This window comes from Balaenoptera musculus, chromosome 8 (genome assembly GCF_009873245.2).
Source record: "Balaenoptera musculus isolate JJ_BM4_2016_0621 chromosome 8, mBalMus1.pri.v3, whole genome shotgun sequence".
NCBI classification, from domain to species: Eukaryota; Metazoa; Chordata; class Mammalia; order Artiodactyla; family Balaenopteridae; genus Balaenoptera; species Balaenoptera musculus.
The window spans coordinates 8,786,617-8,813,593 of record NC_045792.1 but is presented as its reverse complement, the minus strand read 5'-3'; the positions used below and the strand labels follow the sequence as shown (position 1 = coordinate 8,813,593).

Sequence of the window (26,977 nt, the reverse complement as noted above, 5' to 3'; positions counted from 1 at the left end):
TGTCGTGCTCTCTTGTTGGGGAGCACAGGCTCCAGACGCGCAGGCTCAGTAGTTGTGGCTCACGGGTCCAGTTGCTCCGCGGCATGTGGGATCTTCCCAGACCAGGGCTCGAACCCGTGTCCCCTGCATTGGCAGGCAGATTCTCAACCACTGCACCACCAGGGAAGCCCTCTATGCTTTTTTTCTCTTTTCTCGGCTTTAAAAGAAATTGAGTTTGTGTTTGTTTCCTTATTCTATGCCCCCCTTTATCGATTTGGAACTTATACCAATTCTCTCATTTTCTTTTTTTTTTTTTTTCAGTTACCTTGATAATGTTCCCCTGCATACTCAATAAAATCTGAAATTAATATCTTAGCCATCTTCTCCTCCTGAAAGAATTCAAGGACTTTGGAATAATTTAATTCTGATAACTCCCCTCCTGGTTTATATACATGCTATCATTTCCCTGTATTTTATTTGTCAGGTTTTGAAACCACAAATTAGATATTATTTTCATTTTATAAGATACTATTTATTTATTTATTTTAAATTATTTATTTATTTATTTATTTGGTTGCATCGGGTCTTAGTTGAGGCATGCAGGATCTTTTATTGCGGTGTTCGGGCTTCTATTTAGTTGTGGTTTGCAGGCTCCAGAGCACGTGGGCTCAGAAGTTGCAGCACATGGGCTCTAGAGCGCCCGGGCTTAGCTTCCTGGCCAGGGATCAAACCCACATTCCCTGCATTGGAAGGCAGATTCTTAATCACTGGACCACCAGGGAAATCCCTATCAGATACTATTTAGATTTGCTTATGTTTTTACTAATTTCTTTGCTCACTATTCTTTCTTCTGCCTCAAACCTTTCTTTTGGAATAATTTTCCTTCTTCCTAAAATGCGTCTTTTAGGAGTTCTTTTAGTGTTGATGGTAAACTGTAGTTTTTGTTCAGATGATAATATATTTTACCCTCATATCTGGAAGACTGCATTGCTAGGTACAATATTCTGAGTTAATTGTTGTTTTTGCCCATCATTTTGAAGATATTATTCACTTTCAAATGATTTCTTTTATTATTGTTGTCTAAATGTGTAAGATCTGTCTTTTTCCCTCTGACTGCCTTTAAGATTGCCAACTATTCAATATAAATTGGCACTTGCCATCTACGTCTACAAAGATTAAATCATGAGCCACTGCAGCTGCTGACCTGCAACACACCCTGAAAGGAGTTCAAGGTGGAGATCAGGAATGAGGCACTCTGTGCTCTGGGACAAACTGGCAGAACAGGTCTTTCAGTAGATATTTTCAGGAGAAGATTTTATGAGCCCAATTCTTGCATCTCCTTGTATCTTCTAAAAAAGCATTAAAATCATTACCAGTGACATCTGCTCCTCATGACTAGCAGCAAGACTTTGCCAAAATGTGTGTTTGACTGCAGGCACCTTCCTTCACTAAAATCATATACAACACTGACCGTCCTCCCTGCTTCTGGAGCAGTCTCTCAGGGCTATCTGAAATGCTTTCTCCTAAGCTATAGTCCTCATTTTGCCCTAAATAAAACTTAATTCACAACTCTCAAGTTTTGCATTTTTTTTAGTCAACAAGATCTTCTCTTTGTCTTTGGTGTACTCTAGTTTTATTACATTTTATGTAGGTGTGGAAATCTTTTAAAATATCTTGTGTGTCAACCTTCTTGAATCTGTATATTTACATTTGTCATGAGTTCTACAAAAATTTCAGTCATTACTCTTAAAATATTGCCTCTTCTCCATCTCTCTATTCTCCCCTTTGAGCGCTTGAGGAAATGTGTGTCAGACCTTTTCATGCTACATGCCGTATCCCTCAATCTTTCTTCTCATATATTTCATCTCCTTGTCTGTCTGTGCCTAATTCTGAATAATTTCTTCAGGTACACCTTTCAGTTAACTAACTCTCTTCAGCTGTTTTTAGTGTGCTGTTAAACTCATTTACATTTTTATTTCAATAAATTATATTTTTATTTATGAGTTCTATTTGTTCCTTTTCAAATTTGATCACTTCTGATAGTCTCTTGTTGCTTGTTCATTTTTGTAATTTTGTCTTGTATTACTTCAAGCATTTCATAATTATTTTATGTTTTCTATCTGATAATTTCAGTATCTGAAGACCTTGGGGGTCTAAATCTATTGCTTCTTATATTTGCTGACTTTCATTCATGGTGATTTGTTTCCTTCTGTGTTTAATGACCTTTCCTTGTGAACTTGTCTTTGGTTGGTCTTAGTTTCTGAAAATTTAAGGAGATGTTTTTTTCCAGAGAGGATTTGTATTTTTTATTTTAGGAGCCTGGGATGCTGCCAGCTGGGGGCCAATACCAATTTAATCCAGGAGTCTCAGGTTCAGCTCCCACACCTTGCCACTGGCACAAGTCTGGTCTTTCGTCAGTGCTAATATAAACATTTGCCCTTGGGTAATCCACATTTTATGAGTGCTAAGAAGTCAGGACTCACCTTACACTTCTAAGCTTTTATATATGCTGCTCCTTCTGCCTGGAATATGTGTCCTTTTATCCTCCCCACCACGCCCCATCTGATTAACCAATCTTAAGACTAAGTTCAGGCTTGTTCTCCTCCAAGATACCTTTGCTGACGATCCCTAGTCTGGGTTAGATGCCGCTCTTACATGCCTCTATAGCACCCTGTATCTACCTGTCGTTGCATTTTCCACACTGTATTGTAATAATCTGTTTACTTATCTGTCTTCCTCCATGAGACTCTCTTTGGTCGGGGTCATGGCATAGTTATGCTGTTTCCCCAGTGTCTGGCACAGGGCGGATCATGGTAGATTAATACATGTTTGTTGAATAAACGAAAGAACACCCGAATAAATGAATGAATGAATGAGTGAGTGATGATTTTGGAATGGACAATATGGGATTTCCAGAGAGGGTGAAGGATGATGGAGGGATGTGAGAAGAAAAGAGAAAAGGGAAATGACTGGTATTTTTAGGCTGTTTGTTTGTTCTCCTTGATTAAGTGGAATAAAGTTGTCACTTCATTTCATCAGAAGTTTATTGAGCATCCAGTATGTGCTAGGCACTCTGCTAGATGCCAGTAATACAAAGATGAAGATCAAAACGAAACAAAAACAAAACCACTCCCCCCTCACCCCATTTAAGGCAGATTTGGCTTGAGCCTGGGAAGCCGGTCCCTCAGGGATGCAGAACCGGGGTTTGGAATACAACTTGCCCTCATCTCACCTTAATCTTCACCCTTGCCTCTCAAGGCTGACCAGCATGTACCCATCTCCAAGTCCTGCATCTTCCACCTGCCTGAGCAACTTTCCCCTGCATGCATTATCTCCTTCTAGATGAGGCACATGGGGAAGTGAGGGGAGCAGTTCTGGCTAAGGAAGGGGAGCTGCAAAGGCACACCTGCTCAGATGAGCCTGGAGAAGTGCATAGGGACAGGGAGCTGGGAGGGGCTCGACGTCCAGGTAAGAGCAGAGAGGAACAACTAGAAATGTTGTTGTCCTTGGGGCTGGGACAAAACTGGCCCCAGTGTGGAGTGGTGGGGAACAGGGACCTTGAGAGTCGCTCTGTGGGATGGTGCAGAGTCAGAGCAGGAGCTTAGGAAGTTAAGGAGGGACCAGGGATGCACAAGAGGCATCAGGGGAGAGAGGTCAGAACACAGCGAGGGACTTCTTCTCTTTCAGCTTTTTAATTGCCCTCTCTCTTCACACGGTAGATTACTGTTCCTACAAACTGTTCAAGAGGCGGCGGCATGGGCGTGGCCTGGCTACACAGTGGACCAACCTCTTGGTGTTCTGCTGTCTGTGTGACTGGGGAGTCTTCCCTTGTCCTGTCTCCTGGGACCTGAGTATCTGGGAGCAGGGCAGGTGAGAGGCCAGAGGCCAAGGGTTCCATCATGTCTCCAAGACATGCTGGGGAGCAATAAGCCTCCTCCTCCCCCTACCATTTTTGGGGAGAGTCGAACTTCATCCTCTTACAGCTGGAGGAAGCCCAACAACTTTCCGGGGGATAATGATTGTTTGAAAGGCTTGTTTTGTACAAAGCCAGGGAGAAGCCATAGGTATGAGGGGTCAAAAGACAGATCTTCACTTGATCTAGCCTTCTGGGCCTGGAGAATGAGTGAGAAGCCCCTTCTCTATGGAACAGAGACGGAAAGAATGCTGGGCACGCCACTGAGGGAGGCTTTGGGAGGAGGCCAAGCGTGGGAGGCTTGAATCCTTTGCTCTTGCTAGAACCCCGGTAGCTGGGCAACAGAATGTATTGTACTTGAGCTCCTCCCTCAGCAACTGGTAGGTAGCGAGATACCATATGCCTGAGAAGGGCGCTCCAAGGCACTGCCTTCACAATGATTCCGTGGACGCTCAGAACAGCTCTCTGTACACCCAGTAAAGGGCATCGGACTTCCCCTTAGTTTAGGACAGTTGTACGTTTGAGTCAAGTGGCCTCTCTAATCTGGGCTTGCCAAAAAAGTTCCCCAGGAACCAGGAGGTCGTTCGGAGGGAAGGGGAATGGGTGGGAAGCGTGAGTGCGCCCTAAGAAGGGCATAGGAGAGTCAAGGGGGTTAGGTTACTGATGTTAGTTTCCATAAGCCCCTCCGGGGACTGGGCCGTAAATTTAATAATCTATATGGTCCTAAAAGGGCACAACCCACACCCACTGAGAACACAACTAAAGAGCCGGGAGCAAACGTAACCCGGTTTCACCGTCGGATCCACCCTCCGCCTTCCCGCCGCGTCCCCCCATCTGCGCATGCTCACAGTCGTCCACGCGCCGGACCCATCGCGCTGGGTGAGGACCTCCCTCGCCCCTCGCCCCTCGCCCCTCGCCCCTCGCCCCACGCCCCTCGCCCCTCGCCCCTGGCGGGCTGCGGCCCCGCTGCCCTGCCCTCCCCCGGGCCGCGGGCAGCAGTGCGCGGGCGCCTCCCGGGGGCTCCCGAGGAGGCTCAGGCGCTGATCTCCACCGGGCCGGCCTCGTCTTGCTCGCGGATCAGGTGCACGCCGCCCGCAGTCCGCAGTGTGCGCGAGGCGCTGCACGAGCGGCCGGGCGAGCTCGGGGCCCGGGGCGGCGACGTGTGCGTCCGGCCCGTGGCGGGGGAGCGCGCTGGAGAGCGCGGGTAGCGGCGGGCAGAGCGGCCGGGCAGCCCCGGCGAGCGGCCCGGCACGGCCGGCGACACGGAGTAGCCGGGCGGGCCGGGCTCCGTCGCGCTCCGAGGCTCCGGGGCGGGGTTCTCCTCGGGCTCCGGGGAGTCCTGCAAGGACACGTGCCGCGAGGGGTCAGCGGACAGCCGGCCAGGGCGGGGAGCGCGCCTGCTGTTCCAGGGCGCTGGGAATACCGAGGTGGAGGGGACATAGTCCCCTCCACACTCCGACTGCCTGGAGGGCTGCAGGCGTAGGTCTGTTTTTTCTTGCAACACAGGACACTTAGCGTGGGGCCTGGCACATAATAGGTGCTCATTAAATGTTGAAATGCATTAGTTTGAGTGCTTTGTCCACTTACTCTGCGCCTTCCACCTGCCCTGGACAGCGTGGGACAGAGTTGGTTATGGAATAGTAGGGAAATCACCAGAGACAGTGTCCAAAGACCTGGGTTTGAAGCCTAGATTTGCCACTGATTTACTTGTTTGATCCTGGGCAAGTCATTTCACCCCTGTCAGCCTTATTTTTCTCATCTCTAAAGTGGGGATGACACAAATATTTCTCAGGGTTAGTCTGAGTCCTAGAAAGGTATATCAATATGGTATGGCTACGTAACACCAGAACATGGCAGGGGCTGGTGGAGTGTTTGTGGGGCACCCAGCCCTGAGCTGCTTACCTTGTCCTTCAGGATATAGAGTGCCATGGGGTTCTTCCGCTCCTGCTCTCCACTTCGCGGGAGGGTGTCTGCTGCACGGAGCAAAGAATGGGGTGGCTGGCCCGGGTACAGAGCCCTTTCCACCAGCCAGCACCTACACTCTTTGCTTTCCGATGGCCAGTTAAGGCCATCGGGAAGCCAACCTCCACCAAAGTGTCTGGAATACCTGAGGTCCTACCTTGGCCGCTCCTCTCCCTGCTCTGCAGTCTTCGTGCAGTTGATGGAGGAAGGGGCCCTGCAGAGCTGGCTTCCTTGTCACCCATTTCGGCCTTTTCCCAGCAGCTCACTGATCTGAGTGAAGATGGGACGGGTGAGTGCGTGGCTGGGAGCTCACCTTCTGCTTTCAGGCGGTCATCATTCTGATCCATATATTCCAGGGAGTTTTGCTTCTCCAGCTTCCTCTTCTTCCTGCAAATCAACCCAGCACCCTGTGAACAGAGCTGTCGAGTGTGAGCAGAAGTTCTGGGGGTGACACGGGCAGGATCTGATGGCCATAAACGAGGCCTTGTAACAGGAAGACGGGCTGAGTGCGGTGGGAGGGGGAGTAGTCCAGGGCTTTGGGATGCATCCCATCTAGGTTTGCATCCTGAGTCTGTCCCTAGCATTGTGACTGTGGGCAAGTCATTTAACTAATCTGAGTCTCCGGTCGTTATCTGTAAACTGCAGATAATCAAATTTAAAGGTAACACCCTTTAAATTGTTGTCAGGGTTGTGAGCACAGGTTGTCAGGGTTGTGAGCACAGGATGTGGTTCCATATACAACACTTGCAGTGGTAAGATGGATCTCCTGGGAAGAGGTGCGGGGCCCTGGGAGGAAAGGCGTTTAAAGAGACGAAGGAAAGAACAGAGCTTGGGGCTGGGATGGGTTGAAGGATTCAGGTGCTCAGGGAGAGGAACTTGGAGAGTTACCCAGACTTTTTGGAGGGTTTCCAGCAGGCACAGACTGTCACCAGGGTCACAAGGAGGAAGATGCCTCCTGTGGACAAGATTATGTAGAGGGAGCTTCTTCCTAGGGAGAGAGAGGCAGAGAGGTGGGAGAGACTTCAGAGGGGGCAGGGGGTGTGGTGAGGAGAGCTTCCTGCGGCCGAAGGAATAGAAAAGGAACCCCAGGCAGCATGGCTGGCCAGTGGTGGACTTTGCCCAGAGCTCACTTCCCACCTGTGGCTGTCCTCCAGGGAGAGCTGGCCCATCTCTGCCTCTCTCCCCCTCCAGTGGCACTCTGTCTGGGATGTCCTTAGCCTCTCATGGGCACCTGCCTCTCAGGGCTCTGAGTCCCAGGGGAGGGCAGCGGGAGACTCACTGTACACGGTGATCTTGACGGGCAGGCTGCGGCCCTGGCTGATGGGGTTCTCCACCACACAGCTGTACAGGTCGTCGTCCTCCATGAGCACGCGGGTGATGGTGAGCACCTTTTGGTCGGGGGACAGGAGCATCCGCGAGTCGTTGAGGAGGGGCTTGCCGTCCTTCAGCCATGTGTAGCTGGGCTTGGTGCCATTCTCGTGCGAGCAGTTCAGGGTAAAGGCCTCGCTGAGCTCCAGCACCGTGGTCGAAGCCACTAACACCTGGGGCCTCGAAATGGGCACTGAGCCCGGGGGCGGGGGGAGCCTGTGAGCCACAGGCCAAAAAGCATCTCCCTTCCCCTTCTTAACTGCCTACCTTCCAACTCAGTCTGCGGTCTTCAGAGATCATCACTCCAGCTCTTTACCACCATCCATCCACCCATCCATCCATCCATCCACTCACTCATTTATTTACCCACTATTCATTGAACAACTACTGAGCACAGGGAGTACAATGCCAAACAAGACAGCTATGGTCCCTGCCCTCGTGGACCTTCCCTTCCCTTCTTCCCAAATACCTTTCCAAGATGTCTTAAACTGACCCAGCCTGGAAGATATTTTAGTTGGGCTAAGCTTAGGTCCAAATAGGTTCAAATATTGGCTCTACCACTTACTAGCTGCCTGAACTTATGCCCCAGTTTCCTCATCTGCAAAATGGGGTCCATGATATTAACTATCCCTAGATTATTATGAGCATTACATGAGTCAACATAGGCAAAGCACTTACAATCGTTTCTGGCACACAGTAAGCGCTGTATACGTGTTAGCTATGGCCCATCTGCCAACCTCTAACATTCCAGTTGGCTCACTCCCAAGTGGCTTTTGTGTGGGTTTTCCTGGGGTCTAGCTAATGTACTGGGTGGACGTGGCCCCAGTCCCAGTCACCAGTCCCGCCTCCTTCCCTGCCAGAGACTTTACCATCTACAGTGAGGTTGATGGTCTTCTCCCCAGTGAAGGTGTCATCGGTGATAGAGATCTCAACCTCATAGGTGCCCTCGTCGGCCAGCTGCAGGTCGCTGAGAAGCAGGGAGCCGTTTTCAAAGAGGCGGATGCGGTCTCGATAGTCGGGCCGCAGGGTACCAATGACCTCTGTGCCGATGGACTGAACCACGGTCACTGGCTTGTCCCGCTTCAGCTGCCACTTGACAACGGGTTTGTCACTGCTGGTGCTGCTGTACTGCACGGAAAGCAGGGCCGCCTTCCCCACTGTGCCATGGATCAGGCGCACCGGGCTGGTGATGTTCACCCCCTCCAGGGGCTCTGCGAACAGAGACCCACGAGGCGAGGGCAGCGTCAGGCCCTGGCTCCTAACCTCACTCCCATCTTCAAGTCCTCTGGTCTCTCCGTGCCTCACCCTTCTGGGCCCTTCACTCCCTGTCAGTCCTTCCTTCTTACCCTTCGACTGTAGCTCTGGCCCCTCCACTCCCCTGTCATCCCTCACACCCACCCCTTTGACCTCAATCCTTCTTCAATCTGGACCTCTGCCTCTGGCAGTTTTCCCCATTGCCTTCCTCTTGAGGAAGATTCCAGCTAACCCATACCTTATGTGGCCCGTTTATGGAAATACGTATTGAGACTTCCCATGTGCCAGGCACTGTTCTATGTCCCCAGGATATATCAGTGAGCAAAACTGACAAACATCCCTACCCACTGAAGCTTATAGGTCATTAGACCTCAGAGTGAATTTGTCAGATTTTGTCCTTAATTGGGCATTGGGAGAGCGGGGGATGGAGGAAGCATGGAAACGTAGATTCCCAAAGAAAGGAGGGTGTCGTGAGACAGTGCCAGTAAAGGGCAAGTTTAGGGGCCTGAGGACAACTGGACAACTCTCCGGTCATACCAAGAGCCTCCCCTATCCTTGCCCCACCTGCACGTAGCATCATACTAGGCCTGCCCAGGGCAGAACAGTCCTGGAAATTCACCCAAACTCCAGCCCAATTTGCATCCCCTATGGAAGAGGGATTTGGGACGGGTCAAGCAAAGAGCTTGGAGTCAGAAGACCTTGTACGATTGGGCTCCACTGCTTACTGGCTGTGAGAATTTGGGCAAGTCATCCTTCTAGGCCTCACTCTTCTCTTTTAGAAAATAAGGATGACAACAATAACAAGAGCAAGTGTCTTATCCAGTTCACAGTGCAAAAGCACGATATGTGTGTCAGTTACTGTGGTGTAGGGGAGAGAACACAGGATTGAGCATCAGAGATCGGGGCCCTATTGTTGACTTAGGACCTGGGAGAAGTTGCTTATCTGTTCAGAGCTCAGATTTCCCACAGGTCAAATGAGTGGTAACGAGATGGTCTCATGGTTTTTTCCAGCCCTGTAGTTAGTTCTGGGATTTTACCATCTTGTCCAATGGCAGCCCCATCCAGAGACACATCTCACATTTCAGAGATCTCTTAGGAACTTTGGGGCCTGAACAGATGCTGCTTGTTGGTGTCACCTGGCCTTGCAGAGCAATACAGCCACCTGAGGGAGGGGTCTTCTGGAGAGGATGTCAGCTAGGAACAGGGCTGAGTTTAGCTGAATAGACACATACATGTCAGATTCTCTGTCCCTCTGCACCCCCAGCTGCTTCCTTTGACTCTCATTGCCTCTGAAGTTCCCTCCTTCTTTCTCACCCCTATTTCCCACTCTGCTGCTGCTGCAGTGTAGATTTGGCAAAGGTGAGCTGTACGTTTCCAACCCCTGTTCCTCTCCTTGTACCTCGAGGACCCAGACCAAACCAGGAGGCAATGGAACTAAAAGGTTAGTTGTACAGATCGAAGCAAATGTAATTTAAAAACATATCCAGTCCATTTTGGAAGCAAATGCATTGTTAAGTAATGAGCTCATCATCTTTGGAAGTGGTCAAGGAAAGGCCAATTGACTGTTCTTTCACCTCTCTGTGCTTCCATTTCCTCCTCTGAATAGTGAGGTGGTGGGACCAGATGATCTCTAGGGGCCTTCTCCACCCTGACATTCTATGATCCATCACCTGTCAAGGATGTTACAATCATAAAACCTTAAGCATGGAAGAGACTACTTTAATGATGAAAGCCACCATATGTATGAATATTATATACTTGTTACTGAGAGGAGTCTCAATTGGCAGGAGTTAGAATGGACAAAATCAACTATTTTCAAATTTTTTAAATTAAAGGTATTTTTGTTCCCACAAAACCTTATAGAAATTGAAAAGAAATGAAATTTAGTTCTAGTTCACCTGATTTGGTCAAAGAGGTGGTGAGGACCAGAGCCCTGTCCTCTCCAATACCTTGGGGTGCTGCTAGGAATCCTTATGGCTCTGTGTATCAGGCTGAAATCGTTTGGCTACATGATCCTTAAGATTTCTCCAGCTCTTAGTTTCTGTGATTGTTTAGATGGGATTTCCTGCCTTGTATCTGCTAGGTCCCAGGCTTGCTTTGATTTAGAAACAAAAGCTTTCAAATTTCCCTGAATAGGCAAATAGGGTTTGGTGTGTGTGACTTGAGGTGGCCCTGAAAAACATCACTGAGCTTCATTAAAGGCCAGGGTGGGCACATCTACCCCCCTTCCTCAGGACCCAGTCTGAAGCAGTGGGGTTGGCACATGAGAGTGATATATATGCAGAGCCATCCTGGGGTTTAGCAACCCCAAGGACTGAGGTTCCCCTTTCCTTCCTCCCGGAGGCTGGACAGTGACAGTCCCAGCCCCAAGAAAAAGTGGAAGGGATTCTCCTCCCCCCTTCTATCTTCTCTGGCCCTCCCTGAGTTTCCCCATCGTCCACTCTCTTCCATCCCATACAAGGTCCTTCTAGTGCTTTTGTGATGTCTTTCCCCCTTCAAGTCAGCTCTTTCTACCAATTTATTTATTTATTTATTTTGACCACACCGCGCAGCATGTGGGATCTTAGTTCCCTGACCAGGGATTGAACCCGTGACCCCTGCATTGGAAGTATGGAGTTCTAACCACAGGACCGCCAGAGAAGGACCGCCCTCTTTCTACCAATTTAAACTTGATTCTTCTGGATAAAAACATTGGAGAAGCTACAGCATGTGGATTGCCCTGGGCCTCACCCTCTTCTAGGTGGATGCCTGTGAACAGGGCCTGCCCATGAGTCGTAGGGATGTATGTAGGTATGTTCATAGTGGAGGGAGCAGTCTTTCTCAGAAGCTGACAAAGAAAGCGTTTTTGCTGAGCAAACACTGGTTCCCAAAACTCGCGCCAAAATCGGAGTTGCTTTTAAGTTCAGGGTCCCACAACTTTCAAGGGACACAGGGAACTGGGACAGGTGCCAAAGCAGGACACAGAAGTGAGGAAATGGCTAACAGTGCAAATAAAAGGGACTGGGACTATTCAACCTTGAGAAACGATTAACTTAATCATCGTCCTCAAGTCTCTGAGGCATCATTATGTAGAAAGTCTCTGTTCCCGCTGGAGGCCGAACGAAAGGAAATTGACCTCGCAGCAAGACGTCCCTATCAATTTAAAAGGCCATACCGGATCAGGTAGGTGGCCCTCGTCAAGTAGGATTTTGAACTGCGGTGACACCAAGGAATGTCAAGCTTTAAAGTATAAAAATGTACCGAAGAGACACCAGGGGTGCACAGGTGCCGAGGGAGCACCAAGTGAACACACAAAGAGAAGGTAGCCAAGAAGAAAGACTTCAGAAGAAGCCAGCTCTACTAGCATCTTGATCTTGAACTTCAGCCTCCAGAACCGATTGGAACAAAGATGGTGGAGTAGAAGGACGTGCTCTCACTCCCTCTTGTGAGAACACCAGAATCACAACTAGCTGCTGGACAATCATCAATAGGAAAACACTGGAACTCACCAAAAAAGATACCCCACATCCAAAGACAAAGGAGAAGCCACAGTGAGACAGTAGGAGGGGCACAATCACAGTAAAATCAAATCCCATAAATGCTGGGTGGGTGACTCACAGACTGGAGAACACTTATACCACAGAGGTCCACACACTGGAGTGAAGGTTCTGAGCCCCACGTCAGGCTTCCCAACCTGGGGGTCTGGCAACGGGAGGAGGAATTCCTAGAGAATCAGACTTTGAAGGCTAGTGGGATTTGATTGCAGGACTTCTACAGGACTGGGGGAAAGAGAGACTCCACTCTTGGAGGGCATACACAAAGTAGTGTGCGCATCAGGACCCAGGGGAAGGAGCAGTGACCCCAGGAGAGACTGAACGAGACCTACCTGCTAGTGTTGGAGGGTCTCCTGCAGAGGCGGGGGTGGCTGTGGCTCACCGTGGGGACAAGGACACTGGCAGCAGAAGACTGGGAAGTACTCCTTGGAGTGAGCCCTCCCAGAGTCTGCCATTAGCCCCACCAAAGAGCCCAGGTAGGCTCCAGTGTTGGGTTGCCTCAGGCCAAACAACCAACAGGGAGGGTACCCAGCCCCACTCATCAGCAGTCAAACGGATTAAAGTCTAACTGAGCTCTGCCCACCAGAGCAACAGTCAGCTCTACCCACCACCAGTCTCTCCCATCAGGACACTTGCACAAGCCTCTTAGATAGCCTCATCCACCAGAGGGCAGACAGCAGAAGCAAGAAGAACTACAATCCTCCAGCCTGTGGAACAAAAACCACATTCACAGAAAGATAGACAAGATGAAAAGGCAGCGGGCTATGTACCAGATGGAGGAACAAGATAAAACCGCAGAAAAACAACTAAATGAAGTGGAGATAGGCAACCTTCCAGAAAAAGAATTCAGAATAATGATAGTGAAGATGATCCAGGACCTCGGAAAAAGAATGGAGGCAAAAATCGAGAAGATGCAAGAAATGTTTAACAAAGACTTAGAAGAATTAAAGAACAAACAAACAGAGGTGAACAATACAATAACTGAAATGAAAAATACACTAGAAGGAATCAATAGCAGAATAACTGAGGCAGAAGAACGGATAAGTGACCTGGAAGACAGAATGGTGGAATTCACTGCTGCGGAACAGAATAAAGAAAAAAGAATGAAAAGAAATGAAGACAGCCTAAGAGACCTCTGGGACAACATGAAACGCAACAACATTCGCATTATAGGGGTCCCAGAAGGAGAAGAGAGAGAGAAAGGACCAGAGAAAATATTTGAAGAGATTATAATTGAAAACTTCCCTAACATGGGAAAGGAAATAGCCACCCAAGTCCAGGAAGTGCAGAGAGTCCCATACAGGATGAACCCAAGGAGAAACACGAGACACATAGTAATCAAATAGGCAAAAATTAAAGACAAAGAAAAAGTATTGAAAGCAGCAAGGGAAAAATGACAAATAACATACAAGGGATCTCCCATAAGGTTAACAGCTGATTTCTCAGCAGAAACTCTACAAGCCAGAAGGGAGTGGCGTGATATACTTAAAATGATGAAAGGGAAGAACCTACAACAAAGATTACTCTACACAGCAAGGATCTCATTCAGATTCGATGGAGAAATCAAAAGCTTTACAGACAAGCAAAAGCTAAGAGAATTCAGCACCATAAAACCAGCTCTACAACAAATGCTAAAGGAACTTCTCTAAGTGGGAAACACAAGAGAAGAAAAGGACCTACAAAAACAAACCCAAAACAATTAAGAAAATGGTCATAGGAACATACATATCGATAATTACCTTAAATGTGAATGCATTAAATGCTCCGACCAAAAGACACAGGCTTGCTGAATGGATACAAAAACAAGACCCATATATATGATGTCTACAAGAGACCCACTTCAGACCTAGGGGCACATACAGACTGAAAGTGAGGGGATGGAAAAAGATATTCCATGCAAATGGAAATCAAAAGAAAGCTGGAGTAGCAATACTCATATCAGATAAAATAGACTTTAAAATAAAGAATGTTACAAGAGACAAGGAAGGACACTACATAATGATCAAGGGATCAATCCAAGAAGAAGATATAACAATTATAAATATATATGCACCCAACATAGGAGCACCTCAATACATAAGGCAACTGCTAACAGCTATAAAAGAGGAAATCGACAGTAACACCGTAATAGTGGGGGACGTTAAAACCTCACTTACACCAATGGACAGATCATCCAAACAGAAAATTAACAAGGAAACACAAGCTTTAAATGACACAATAGACTAGATAGATTTAATTGATATTTATAGGACATTCCATCCAAAAACAGCAGATTTCACTTTCTTCTCAAGTGTGCACGGAACATTCTCCAGGATAGATCACATCTTGGGTCACAAATCAAGCCTTGGTAAATTTAAGAAAATTGAAATCATATCAAGCGTCTTTTTTGACCACAACGCTATGAGATTAGAAATGAATTACGGGGAAAAAAACGTAAAAAACACAAACACACGGAGGCTAAACAATACATTACTAAATAACCAAGAGATCACTGAAGAAATCAAAGAGGAAATCAAAAAATACCTAGAGACAAATTACAATGAAAACACGATGATCCAAAACCTATGGGATGCAGCAAAAGCAGTTCTAAGAGGGAAGTTTATAGCTATACAAGCCTACATCAAGAAACAAGAAAAATCTCAAATAAACAATCTAACCTTACACCTAAAGGAACTAGATAAAGAAGAACAAACAAAACCCAAAGTTAGCAGAAGGAAAGAAATCATAAAGATCAGAGCAGAAATAAATGAAATAGAAAAAAAGAAAACAATAGCAAGACAATAAAAACTAAAAGCTGGTTCTTTGAGAAGATAAAGAAAATTGATAAACATAGCTTGGAACTCATCAAGAAAAAGAGGGGAGAGGACTCAAATCAATAAAATTAGAAATGAAAAGGAGAAAGTGACAACCTACACAGCAGAAATACAAAGCATCCTAAGAGACTACTACAAGCAACTGTATGCCAATAAAATGGATGACCTGGAAAAAATGGACAAATTCTTAGAAAGGTATAACCTTGCAAGACTGAACCAGGAAGAAATAGAAAACATGAACAGACCAATCACAAGTAATGAAATTGAAACTGTGATTTTAAATCTTCCAACAAACAAAAGTCCAGGACCAGATGGCTTCACAGGTGAATTCTATCAAACCTTTAGAGACGACCTAACACCCATCCTTCTCAAACTCTTCCAAAAACTTGCAGAGGAAGGAACACTCCCAAACTCATTCTATGAGGCCACCATCACCCTGATACCAAAACCAGACAAAGATACTACAAAAAAAGAAAATTACAGACCAATATCACTGATGAATATAGATGCAAAAATCCTCAACAAAATACCAGCAAACAGAATCCACCAACACATTAAAACGATCATACACCATGATCAAGTGGGATTTATCCCAGGGATGCAAGGATTCTTCAATATACGCAAATCAATCAACGTGATACACCATATTAACAAATTGAAGAATAAAAACCATATGATCATCTCAATAGATGCAGAAAAAGCTTTTGACAAAATTCAACACCTGTTTATGATAAAAACTCTCCAGGAAGTGGGCATAGAGGGAACCTACCTCAACATAATAAAGGCCATATATGACAAACCCACAGCAAACATCATTCTCAATGGTGAAAACCTGAAAGCATTTCCTCTAAGATCAGGAACAAGACAAGGATGTCCACTCTCACCACTATTATTCAACATAGTTTTGAAAGTCCTAGCCACGGCAATCAGAGAAGAAAAAGAAATAAAAGGAATACAAATTAGAAAAGAAGAAGTAAAACTGTCACTGTTTGCAGATGACATGATACTATACATAGAGAATCCTAAAGAGGCCACCAGAAAACTACTAGAGCTAATGAGTGAATTTGGTAAAGTTGCAGGATACAAAATTAATGCACAGAAATCTCTTGCATTCCTATACACCAATGATGAAAAATGTGAAAGAGAAATTAAGGAAACACTCCCATTCACCATTGCAACAAAAAGAATAAAATACCTAGGAATAAACCTACCTAGGGAGACAAAAGACCTGTATGCAGAAAACTAAAAGACACTGATGAAAGAAATTAAAGATGGTACCAACAGATGGAGAGATATACCATGCTCTTGGATTGGAGGAATCAATATTGTGAAAATGACTATAGTACCCAAAGCAATCTACAGATTCAATGCAATCCCTATCAAATTACCAATGGCTTTTTTTTTTACAGAACTAGAACAAAAAATCTTAAAATTTGTATGGAGACACAAAAGATCCCGAATAGCCAAAGCAGTCTTGAGGGAAAAAAATGGAGCTGGAGGAATCAGACTCCCTGACTTCAGACTATAATACAAAGCTGCAGTAATCAAGACAATATGGTACTGGCACAAAAACAGAAACATAGATCAATGGAACAAGATAGAAAGCCCAGAGATAAACCCACGCACCTATGGTCAACTAATCTATGACAAAGGAGGCAAGGATATACAATGGAGAAAAGACAGTCTCTTCAATAAGTGGTACTGGGAAAATTGGACAGCTACATGTAAAAGAATGAAATTAGAACACTCCTTAACACCATACACAAAAATAAACTCAAAATGGATTAGAGACCTAAATGTAAGACTGGACAGTATAAAACTCTTAGAGGAAAACATAGGAAGAACACTCTTTGACATGAATCACAGCAAGATCTTTTTTGATCCACCTCCTAGAGTAATGGAAATAAAAACAAAAATAAACAAATGGGACCTAATGAAACTTCAAATCTTTTGCACAGCAAAGGAAACCATAAACAAGATGAAAAGACACCCTCAGAATGGGAGAAAATATTTGCAAACAAATCAACAGACAAAGGATTAATCTCCAAAATATATAAACAGCTCATGCAGTTCAATATTAAAAAAACAAACAACCCAATCCAAAAATGGGCAGAAGACCTAAATAGACATTTCTCCAAAGAAGACATACAGATGGCCAAGAAGCACATGAAAAGCTGCTCAACATCACTAATTATTAGAGAGATGCAAATCAAAACTACAATGAGGTATCACCTCACACCAGTTAGAATGGGCATCATCAGAAAATCTACAAACAACAAATGCTGGAGAGGGTGTGGAGAAAAGGGAACCCTCTTGCACTGTTGGTGGGAATGTAAATTGATACAGCCACTATGGAGAACAGTATGGAGGTTCCTTAAAGAACTAAAAATAAAATTGCCATATGACCCAGCAATCCCACTACTGGGCATATACCCAGAGAAAACCATAATTCAAAAGGACACATGCACCCCAATGTTCATTGCAGCACTGTTTACAATAGCCAGGTCATGGAAGCAACCTAAATGCCCATCGACAGATGAATGGATAAAGAAGATGTGGTACATATATACAATGGAATATTACTCAGCCATAAAAAGGAATGAAATTGGGTCATTTGTTGAGACGTGGATGGATCTAGAGACTGTCATACAGAGTGAAGTAAGTCAGAAAGAGAAAAACAAATATCGTATATTAACGCATATATGTGGAACCTAGAAAAATGGTACAGATGTACTGGTTTGCAGGGCAGAAATTGAGACACAGATGTAGAGAACAAACGTATGGACGCCAAGGGGGGAAAGCGGCGGGGGTGTGGGGGTGGTGGTGGTGTGATGAATTGGGCGATTGGGATTGACATGTATACACTGATGTGTATTAAATTGATGACTAATAAGAATCTGCTGTATAAAAAAATAAATAAAATAAAATTCAAAAAAAATAAAAATAAAATGCTAAAAAAAATAGAATGTACCTACCAGTAGCCTTGGGGTCCCTTAATAGCCTCTTCCTTTAAAGAAACCATCATCTACTCATTTTCATGTGATCCTTTTTGCTGGGCAAAGGTTTTCTTTTACCAGTATTTGCCGTCAATTTACCTTTTAAAAGTATCAATGAGATAGTGCGAAACATATTACACCTAATCTGTACACTCTGATACCACGGGCTGCAGTTAAATCCCTTTTTATCTGAAGGGCTTTTTGTTTTGTTTGGATATGTCTCCACAAGGAAGTCCCTCTTTCCCTTTGGCTAGTATAGATACCCTTGTTTGGGCTTTCTCCAGCTCTATTATTTCTTTTTTTGAGATGTGGTAACCAGAACTGCATACAGTAACCCAAGGGCAGCACACAGCGTGGTTTTTGAAGAGGAAAAAATATTGCTTTCCACTTTTCATTTTTAATATTCTTCTTAATGAATTAATAATAAAGGATATTAAATGCTCTGAGAAAACAACCCCCCTCCTCTGTCCCTACTATACAGGGCCTTCACTGTTGGGGTTATTGTATTGTATTCTTATGCTGTTACCACGCTGAGGCCTACAAAACTGTGAAATCATTTTAAGTGTCAGTCACTCAGGAATATAAGAGAAAACCAGGAAACGGAAATTGTGAAGAAGGCCCTTGGGATCCAGGAAGAGAAGGATAGCTTTTTTTCTACACTGTACAGAGTGTAGATGTTCAGTAATGTGTACCTAGCTAATAAGTGTTAAGATGACACACAGAGATTTACCGTGTTTTGGATTGGAATAATCATTATTGTTAAGCTGTCATATCTCCCAAGCTGACTTATAAATTTAATACAATGCCAATCAAAATCCCAGGAGGTTTACTTTGTGATATTGGCACAAGGATAGACAAATAGATCAATGGAACAGAATAGAGAGTCCAAAAACAGACTTAAACACGATAGTTTGACTTTTTTCTTTTTTTGGCTGCGAGGCTTGTGGGATCTTAGTTCCTGACCAGGGATCGAACCCGTGCCCCCTGCAGTAGGAGCATGGAGTCCTAACCACTGGACCGCCAGGGAACTCCCTGATTGCTTGACTTATGACACAGGTGACACTGCAGTGAAGTGGAGAAAGATTTTTTTTTCTTTTTAATAAATAGTGCTGGGCCACATAGGAAAAAAAAAAAGAATTTTGATCCTTATCTCACATCTCACACAAATAGCAATTCTAGGTAGATTGTAGATCTAAGTGTGAAAGGTAAAACAATGTTTTAAAAAGAAAACATAGCATAATATCTCCATGACTTGAGGGAAGACACAGATTTTTTGACAAGACAGAAAAGCGGTACCCATAAAAGAAGAAAATGATACACTGGACACAATAAAATTAAGAGTTTCTGTTCATCAAAAGACACCATTCAGAGAGTGAAAAGGCAAGCTGTACAGTGGGAGATAGTTGTAATACATATATCCTATAAATGACTCATATCCAACATATATATTTTAAACTCCTACAAATTACTACTTTAACAAAATCCAGGAAACTCAATAGAAAGTGGGCAAAAGACTTGGAACAGGTACCTCACATAAAAGGATTTCCAAATGGCTAATAAGTATATGAAAAAGACAACTTCATTAATCATCATAGAAACGCAATATCCCAGGTGGCGCAGTGGTTAAGAATATGCCTGCCGGGCTTCCCTGGTGGCGCAGTGGTTGGGGGTCTGCCTGCCGGTGCAGGGGATGCGGGTTCGAGCCCTGGTCTGGGGGGATCCCACATGCCGCGGAGCGGCTCGGCCCGTGGGCCACAGTTGCTGAGCCTGCGTGTCTGGAGCCTGTGCTTGGCAATGAGAGGCCTGCGCACCGCGATGAAGAGTGGCCCGCGCACCGCTGTGAAGAGTGGCCCCCGCTTGCCGCAGCTGGAGAGGGCCCTCGCACAGAAACGAAGACCCAACACAGCCATACATACATACATACATTAAAAAAAAGAATGTAAGCAGACAAGAATAGCATTAAAAAAAAAAAAAAGAAGAAGAAAGCCCTAGAATTAATTATGTTAAAGTAATGGTTCTCTCTCTAATACACTCTCCTTTTAAAAAAAAAAAAAAAAAAAGAATATGCCTGCCAATGCAGGGGACACAGGTTCCAGCCCTGGTCCGGGAAGATCCCACATGCTGCGGAGCCAACTAAGCCCGTGTGCCACAGTTTACTGAGCCTGCGCCCTAGAGCCCGTGAACCACAACTACTGAAGCCCGTGTGCTAGAGCCTGTGCTCCGCAACAAGAGAAGCCACCGCAATGAGAAGCCCACGCACCGCAACGAAGAGTAGCCCCCACTCACCGCAACCAGAGGAAGCCTGCGCGCAGCGATGAAGACCCAACGCAGCCAAAAATAAATACATAAATAAATTTTAAAATTAAAATAAAAGAAAATGCAATTTTAAACCATAATTTGATGCCACCTCATACTAGGATAGCTAAAATGAAAAAGAAAAGATTCAATTATTGGTGAATATATGGAACATCTGGAACTCTCAGTCACTGCTGGTGGGAAAGTAGATTGATACAACCACTTTTGAAAACTCTGGCTATGTCTACTAAGTCTAACCACACAAGTATAACTCAGCAAATTCTACTCCTGGGTATATCTGTTCACCAAAAGACATCTACTAGAATGTTTTAACAACTCTATGCATAAAGGCCCAAACTGTAAACAACCACAGTGTCTATCAAAGTTCAATAGATAAATTGTGGTAAATTCATACAATGGAATATTCTATAGCACTGAGACCAAGCAAGTTATAATTTTAACAACAAAATGCATGAATCGTACAAATTTGGTGCTCATTGAAAGAAGCCAGGCATAAAAGAATGCATACATATAATTCCATTTTTATGAAGTTCAAAGACATGCAAAATTAATCCGTATTAGAAGTTAGGACACCACTGTGACCCTGAGGGGAAGGCAATAGTAACAGAAATAGTATGGGGGTGCTTCCGAGGTGCTGAAATGTTCTTTTTCTTGGTCTTGGGGGCTGATTAAATGGGTCTGTTCACTTCGTAAAGGTTCATAAAACTGTATCCTTATGCAAAATGCATGTTCCTGTACGTAATTTTCAATTGCAATTAAAAAAAAAAAAAAAAAAAGACAGCACCTACAATGTGAAGGTGATCTTAGGACTAAAAGGGTGGAAACCAGGCAAGGGACTTCTTCCTACTGGGTCCATAGAGGATGGGCTGGCTCTAGGATCCCAGAGAGTAACATCTTGCAAATCAGATTATGTAGATTTATGGCATGTTGTGTTTATGTCTGTAAATTAGTGTCCTAGCCTCTAGAAAAGCCTTGTTTGAATGTTCCAGGAATAGGGCTGTGATGAATTTAGGAAAGCCTCATTAGGCCGTATTAGGTTCAGAGCACTAAGTGTTACTTGCCTGAGGCTAGTTTGGTGATTGCTGCCATAGGGAGTATGGCAAGGGATTACAGTAAATCTCTGGGAGCCAGGGCCACATGGTCCAGCCCCCCTTTTAGTGCCAATCTTAAAACTACATTTCCCAGCCTCCCTTGCAATTAATTATGCTACTACTGATTTCTAGCCAGTAATACTAGTAAAAGTGGTAGACACCATTTATAGGCTGATTTAGAAAAACCTCCCTCCTTTTTTTTTTTAATCCTCTACCTAAAAGAAATGAAGATAAATCTCAGACTGACCATTGGACACACATGTCAAAGTTGATAGCGCTCCATCAGCTTGGTCCCTGAAAAACCTCATGGAACAGAGTCTTTCCTCATCCCAGACCTAGCCTGAAACGGCACTGACTACTCCATGGTTAATGGCAGGAGGACTTAAATTTTGGAATTTATTTGTCACAGAAGCTGACATTTTCCTCATAGATTGAGGATGGCAGAAATTCCTTATAGAATCTCAGCTCTTCATTGCTCTTGAGTCCGCAGCAGTACAATGGCCTGACCCTGCACTTACCTCTTACCTGTCATAGATTGTAACTAATATCTTATTAGCATAGTTTATATTTAGAATTTTTTTGTTATACTTTTTTTTTTTTTTTTGGCCGAGCCACGTGGCATGCCGGATCTTAGTTCCTTGACCAGTGATTGAACCCATGCCCCCTGTAGTGGAAGCATGGAGTCTTAACCGCTGGACTGCCAGGGAAGTCCCTTGTTATATAATCCTTATTAAGTTTCCATTTTTCCCCTCACAGAAGATCCTTGTCACCTTTTTTTTTTGCCTAATCACACTGACTGACAAGATCTTTCTATATATTTTTTTCTTTACCATATGATGACCTGAAAGAGCTTAGGGACATCTCTGATTTGTATAATTCATTGTGCACTTCCTATTCCCAATTCACTGCCTCCATACCCTCAGCTCTCATTTCCTCAACTCATTGTAATTTCCGCTGAGACTGCTCTCACCAAGGCTAATGGTAACCTCTTTTATTTTTTTAAAAATAAATTTATTTATTTATTTATTTTTGGCTGTGTAGGGTCTTCGTTGCTGCACGTGGGCTTTCTCTAGTTGCGGAGAGCAGGGGTACTCTTCGTTGCGGTGCGCGGGCTTCTCATTGCAGTGGCTTCTCTTGTCGCGGAGCACGGGCTCTAGGCGCAAGGGCTTCAGTAGTTGTGGCACATGGGCTCAGTAGTTGTGGTGCATGGGCTTAGTTGCTCCATGGCATGTGGGATCTTCCTGTACCAGGGCTCGAACCCGTGTACCGCTGCATTGGCAGACGGATTCTTAACCACTGCACCACCAGGTAAATCCCTAATGGTAACCTTTTAATTGGCATATCCAATGGGCTCTTTCAGGTCCTTATTATACTGGGTTCCTTGATACATTTGATGATGATTCTCTGGGAAACTCCCAACTCTCTTCACTTTCTGGATACCACAGTCTTCCAGGTCTCCCTCTGTGCCTCTGATTGTTCCTTCTGGGTCTCCTCAATGGGCTTTATTCTCTGCCTTCCTCTGCAAATCTTGGGGTTCCTCAATGTTCCATATTTAGCTCATTTTCTCCTCCAAGGTAATGTTTATTCATTCTCATTGTTTTAAATCTCACCTCTTGGCTGACAGTTTGCAAATACTTCTCTCCAACCCTCCAGCTTTAGGTTATTCAACATTTTCCCACAAATGTCTCATAGGCATTTCAACCTCAATGTGAGTAACACTGGTTATCATATCTCCCAACCTTGCCCCATTTTTAAAATTTATGGTTTCACACAGAAACCCTACCTCCTTCTCTAGATCGTTTCACTTCCTGTAAATCACTAGGTCCTGACATTCCCTCCAAAATATTATCTCAACATCCCTCACTCCCCCTCTCTTTATTCGAATTCCAGCCCAGGTCATTTCTCTCCTGAACTATTGCAATAGCCTCGCTATGGTTTGACTTGTGTCCCCTAAAATTCATATCTTGAAGTCCTAACCCCAAGTATCTCAGAATGTGACCTTATTTTGCAGTGTGGTCATTGCCAAGGTAATAAGCTAAGATGAGGTCATGCTGGAGTGGGGTGGGCCCCTAATCGAAGATGACTGGTGTCCTTTTAAAAAGGAGAAATTTGGATATACACACAAGCACAGGGGAGAATGCCATGTGAAGATTAAAGTTAATCTGTCACAGCCAAGGAACTCCCAGAAGCCAGCAGAGAGGGCTGGAACAGAACCTTCCCTAGGGCCTTCAGAGGGAGCACAGCCTTGCCAACACCTTGATCTTGAACTTTTAGCCTCCAGAACTGTGAGACAATACATTTCTGCTGTTGAAGCCACCCAGTCTGTGGTTCCAGCAAATGGATACAGGCTTCCTCTCCTATCTTGCTTGTCTACAGTTTCACCTCCAACGCCTCACTGCAGAGTGAGGGATCTGAGCTATACTCTGGCCCCGCTGGTTCCCAGATTAAAAACCATTCAACGTCCTCCCCCGCTCCCATTGTTTGCAAATTATATTACAGTTTCCTTAGCAGGGTTTACCAGTCTCACCTAACTCCATCCACACTTTCCTCTCCAGCAGCGGGGACTGGCTGGGTTGCTCCTAACATGTGATACCGTTTCACGCTGTTGACCTTGGCCCATTTTCCCAACTATAATGCTCACTCCCACACCTACCTGTTTTTCTCATCTTTTAAAATTCAGTGCAGACATTCCCAGGAAACCTCCCCTGATATTCCCCCACTCCCATCCTGTACCACCAGCACCAGCTTCCTGATGGGGTAGGTGACCTCTCTCTGATTCTTGGAAACCTCTGCCTCTCTGACTCATAGTAGTTTCTGCATTTTATTAAAATGATCTCTGCATCTTATTTGCCCCACTAAATTGTGAATTCCTAGGCTCTCTGGAATAGAGTGTGTGTGTGTGCGCATGTGTGTGTGCACATAAGCACATGTATTTCAAATAAGATCATTTCTCCAAGGAGTTGGTAGGGGGAGGTAGGTGTCTATGGTGCGTGTGTTATGCATAGGTTGGTGTTACTCTCCCAAACCAGGAGGCTTATTATCTCCAAAGCTTCTTTCATCTCCCTTGTTATTTTACACTCAGAGAAGCCAGGGTGGCGGTTGGGGCGGCACAAAACCAAGATTTCCCCACCCCTCCAAGGCCCACCATAATCCCTCGGAAGGAATGCCGGACTGGCCCACGCCAACAAGACATCCCATCAGAAACGGCTCATTGCCCTCCATCTAATGTACTGAATGCCGTGGGAGCTGCAAAGTCATGCAGGCTTTGGGGGGTGGGGGGCAGGGGCCGGGCAGGAGGCACACAGAATGAAGAAATACATTCAACACGAATGCCTGAATTCACTGAGATGCTTCCCACGGCGGCTGAGCATTCTCCCCTCCTCCCACCCCAGAGGCATTCTGGCCCTCAGCTCTCCCCTCCCTCTCCTTGGAAAGCCCCGGGTCCCTTCTCCAGACCCTGTCTTACCCTCCGGTCTCCTACCTGTCTGGATCAGAAGCAGGTAGAGAAAAGGAGTGAGGCGCAGGGCACTGAAGGCTCTGGACAGGGCTTCCCTTTCTCTCTTCATTTTGGGTGGCGTTCTCCAGCTCTGGTGCACACAATTAGCATGATTTCTCCACTCTGGGCACGTCCCTTTGTACCACTCGGAGTTTCTCTGCCCGAACACAACCCTGCCAAGTTCCCTCTGAATACACAGAGCTCTGTGTGTTGCTGGACTTGTTCTTTCCTCTCTTTCAGACCTGGCATTTTCTAGTTTCAAAGCCCTACATCCCGGGTTCGGAGGAGGGTATCTGCTTGGGAGATAATCTCCAGCACAGGGTTCAGTCTGATGGGTCCCAGCAGCCTAGCAGTTCTTTGCCCAGCTGCGCTGAGCCCCACTGCCAGGGGGAGATGAGGATTTGGGCTCAATGAAGGGACTGGGCTGGGACACACACTAAACTGGACCTTGTGTGTCCCAACCTGTCCTGTCTCCACTTCACGCTCCCTGTTACTGCGAAGGAGGGTGTGTGCCAGGGACACACCTCCAATAAGCTCTGAAAATGGAGGGAGAGGAGCTTTTCAAAAGCTGGGGAATGAGAGATTCCAGAAACTGCTGAAGAAATGGAAAACTTCTGTTCCACCCCAAAGAAAGAAGATTGGAATATGGCTTGAATTCTATTATTTTCATACCGGTCCTGGTTCTGCTTGGGCTTCTCTCTCCTATCATAGAATCATGTAGTTGCTGGGGACCTTTCTCCAGAAGCTACTCTGCTCATTCCCCAGCCTCCAGCCCATTTTCTAGAACATGTCAGAGCAAAGATGAAGGTAATAGCCCAAGAGCCTGGGGTTCTGTCACCAGCTACAGCCCAGCCGTTTCCTCAAGTCTTGAGGCGTGATGAAGAGAGACACCCCAGCTCTACCCTGACCCTTCATTACCACGTCCACACCCTCTCCTGAGGGGCGTCAGTGGAATGCATGCTTGCTAGCTGTGTGATCTGGGGATGGGTGTGCAACCTTGTTAACTCTCCAATTTAACATCTGTAAGGGGGGAAAACCGTAGCTTCCTTGTAGAAATTGTTGAGAGGATTGTTGAAGATTTAGTACGGTAGAGTGCCTAGAAAATTCTTTGTTGGAGAGGTAATATTTTAAACTTTAAGAAAAAACTGCCTCTTCTTCTTTTCCATTCCTTTAGGGATCTTTTATCTTGGTGAGACCAAAGTTTACAACTTCCCCTCTTGATTGTCTCTAACGCTGACCTTAGTTTTGTAAATGCAGTAGCTATCTCTCAAAGTATTCTTTTTACGTACTGGAGACAGCTTGTGTAAGCCAGGTTTCTAGAACTGAAGATTGAGTGCATGGTCCATCTGAGCCAAAGGATGGGGAGAAGAGGTGGGAAGCATTGCTTTTGAACTTCACAGAGGAACTCCAAAAAATATTCTGAAATACACAAGTCAGATTCTTTTTCCTTTTGCATCTTTATGGTTGTGACTTTTTCCTACACAGCTCAAGGCGCTTGTCTGCCTCTGGTAGAGTTAATGGTGTTTCAGCATGAATACTATGAAAAAGAGAAAGGCAATATTCAGCTTCTGACATCAAAAATAGTATTTTAGAGTCAGTAGCAAGACGAAAGGTTTGAAAGCCAGTATTTGTAAGGTACAGAAGGATATTTTAATTTCTTTTATCTGCTCCTTTGATGTATCACAGAGCAGGCTGTGGACCAGACCATAGCGTTCTTCTATAGTTGTAGACAAATGGCATCTTTTGCCTGTGATGGTTAGGTCCAGAGGCTTATTGTCTGAGGTAAAAGGATATGATGTTCAGGAAATAGAAAGCCTGAACTCTGCCTTTTTCATCCTGAAGGACTGTGGAAAGAGAACTGTGATAGAGGGAGACCTGGGCAGGATCTAAGTTCTCCACGTCCCCTCCAGGGATGAACCTGAGGCTCCTTACACCCACGCAGAATACGAAAGTGCCCCAAAGTGGCCACATGTTCCCTTGAGGGGACCCAGAGGTGCTGGAGGGTAAAGCACCAGTAGAGGGCAGAACAGGGAGCAAAGGGGTCGCACTGTGCAGGTGATAGCTGGGCCACCAACCGCCCTCAGACCAGGGAGCAACCTAGACTCATGCAGAGACCAGTGGGAGTCCTGAGAAGGCCACACAGGTCCCCGGACACCATCTCCCCTGTTGCCACAAGGACCCCTAAACCACACCACCTATGCTCACCCTAACCCTTCTCAGAGAAGAGCTGGGTTTGGGGAAGAAACTGGAAAGACT

At 45.4% G+C, this 26,977-nt stretch overlaps 1 protein-coding gene across 4 annotated transcripts; it reads right to left on the bottom strand.

Moving 5' to 3' along the window:
• Positions 1-4,853: 4,853 nt before the first annotated feature.
• Positions 4,854-25,005, bottom strand: HEPACAM (hepatic and glial cell adhesion molecule). Of its 4 annotated transcripts, none has more exons than XM_036861455.1 (7): positions 24,707-25,005; positions 8,092-8,433; positions 7,134-7,415; positions 6,743-6,842; positions 6,000-6,124; positions 5,795-5,865; positions 4,854-5,231 (listed from the first exon to the last, which is right to left on the bottom strand). In XM_036861455.1, exons 1-7 carry the CDS (start codon positions 24,789-24,791, stop codon positions 4,926-4,928), a joined length of 1,311 nt encoding a protein of 436 aa, XP_036717350.1. In that variant the 5' UTR covers positions 24,792-25,005; the 3' UTR covers positions 4,854-4,925. The 4 variants fall into 4 exon arrangements, with proteins under 4 accessions (XP_036717350.1, XP_036717348.1, XP_036717347.1 ...); XM_036861453.1 differs by having other exon boundaries at positions 5,795-5,862; positions 6,000-6,241; positions 24,707-25,002; XM_036861452.1 differs by having other exon boundaries at positions 6,000-6,241; positions 24,707-25,001.
• Between the last annotated feature and the right edge of the window lie 1,972 nt (positions 25,006-26,977).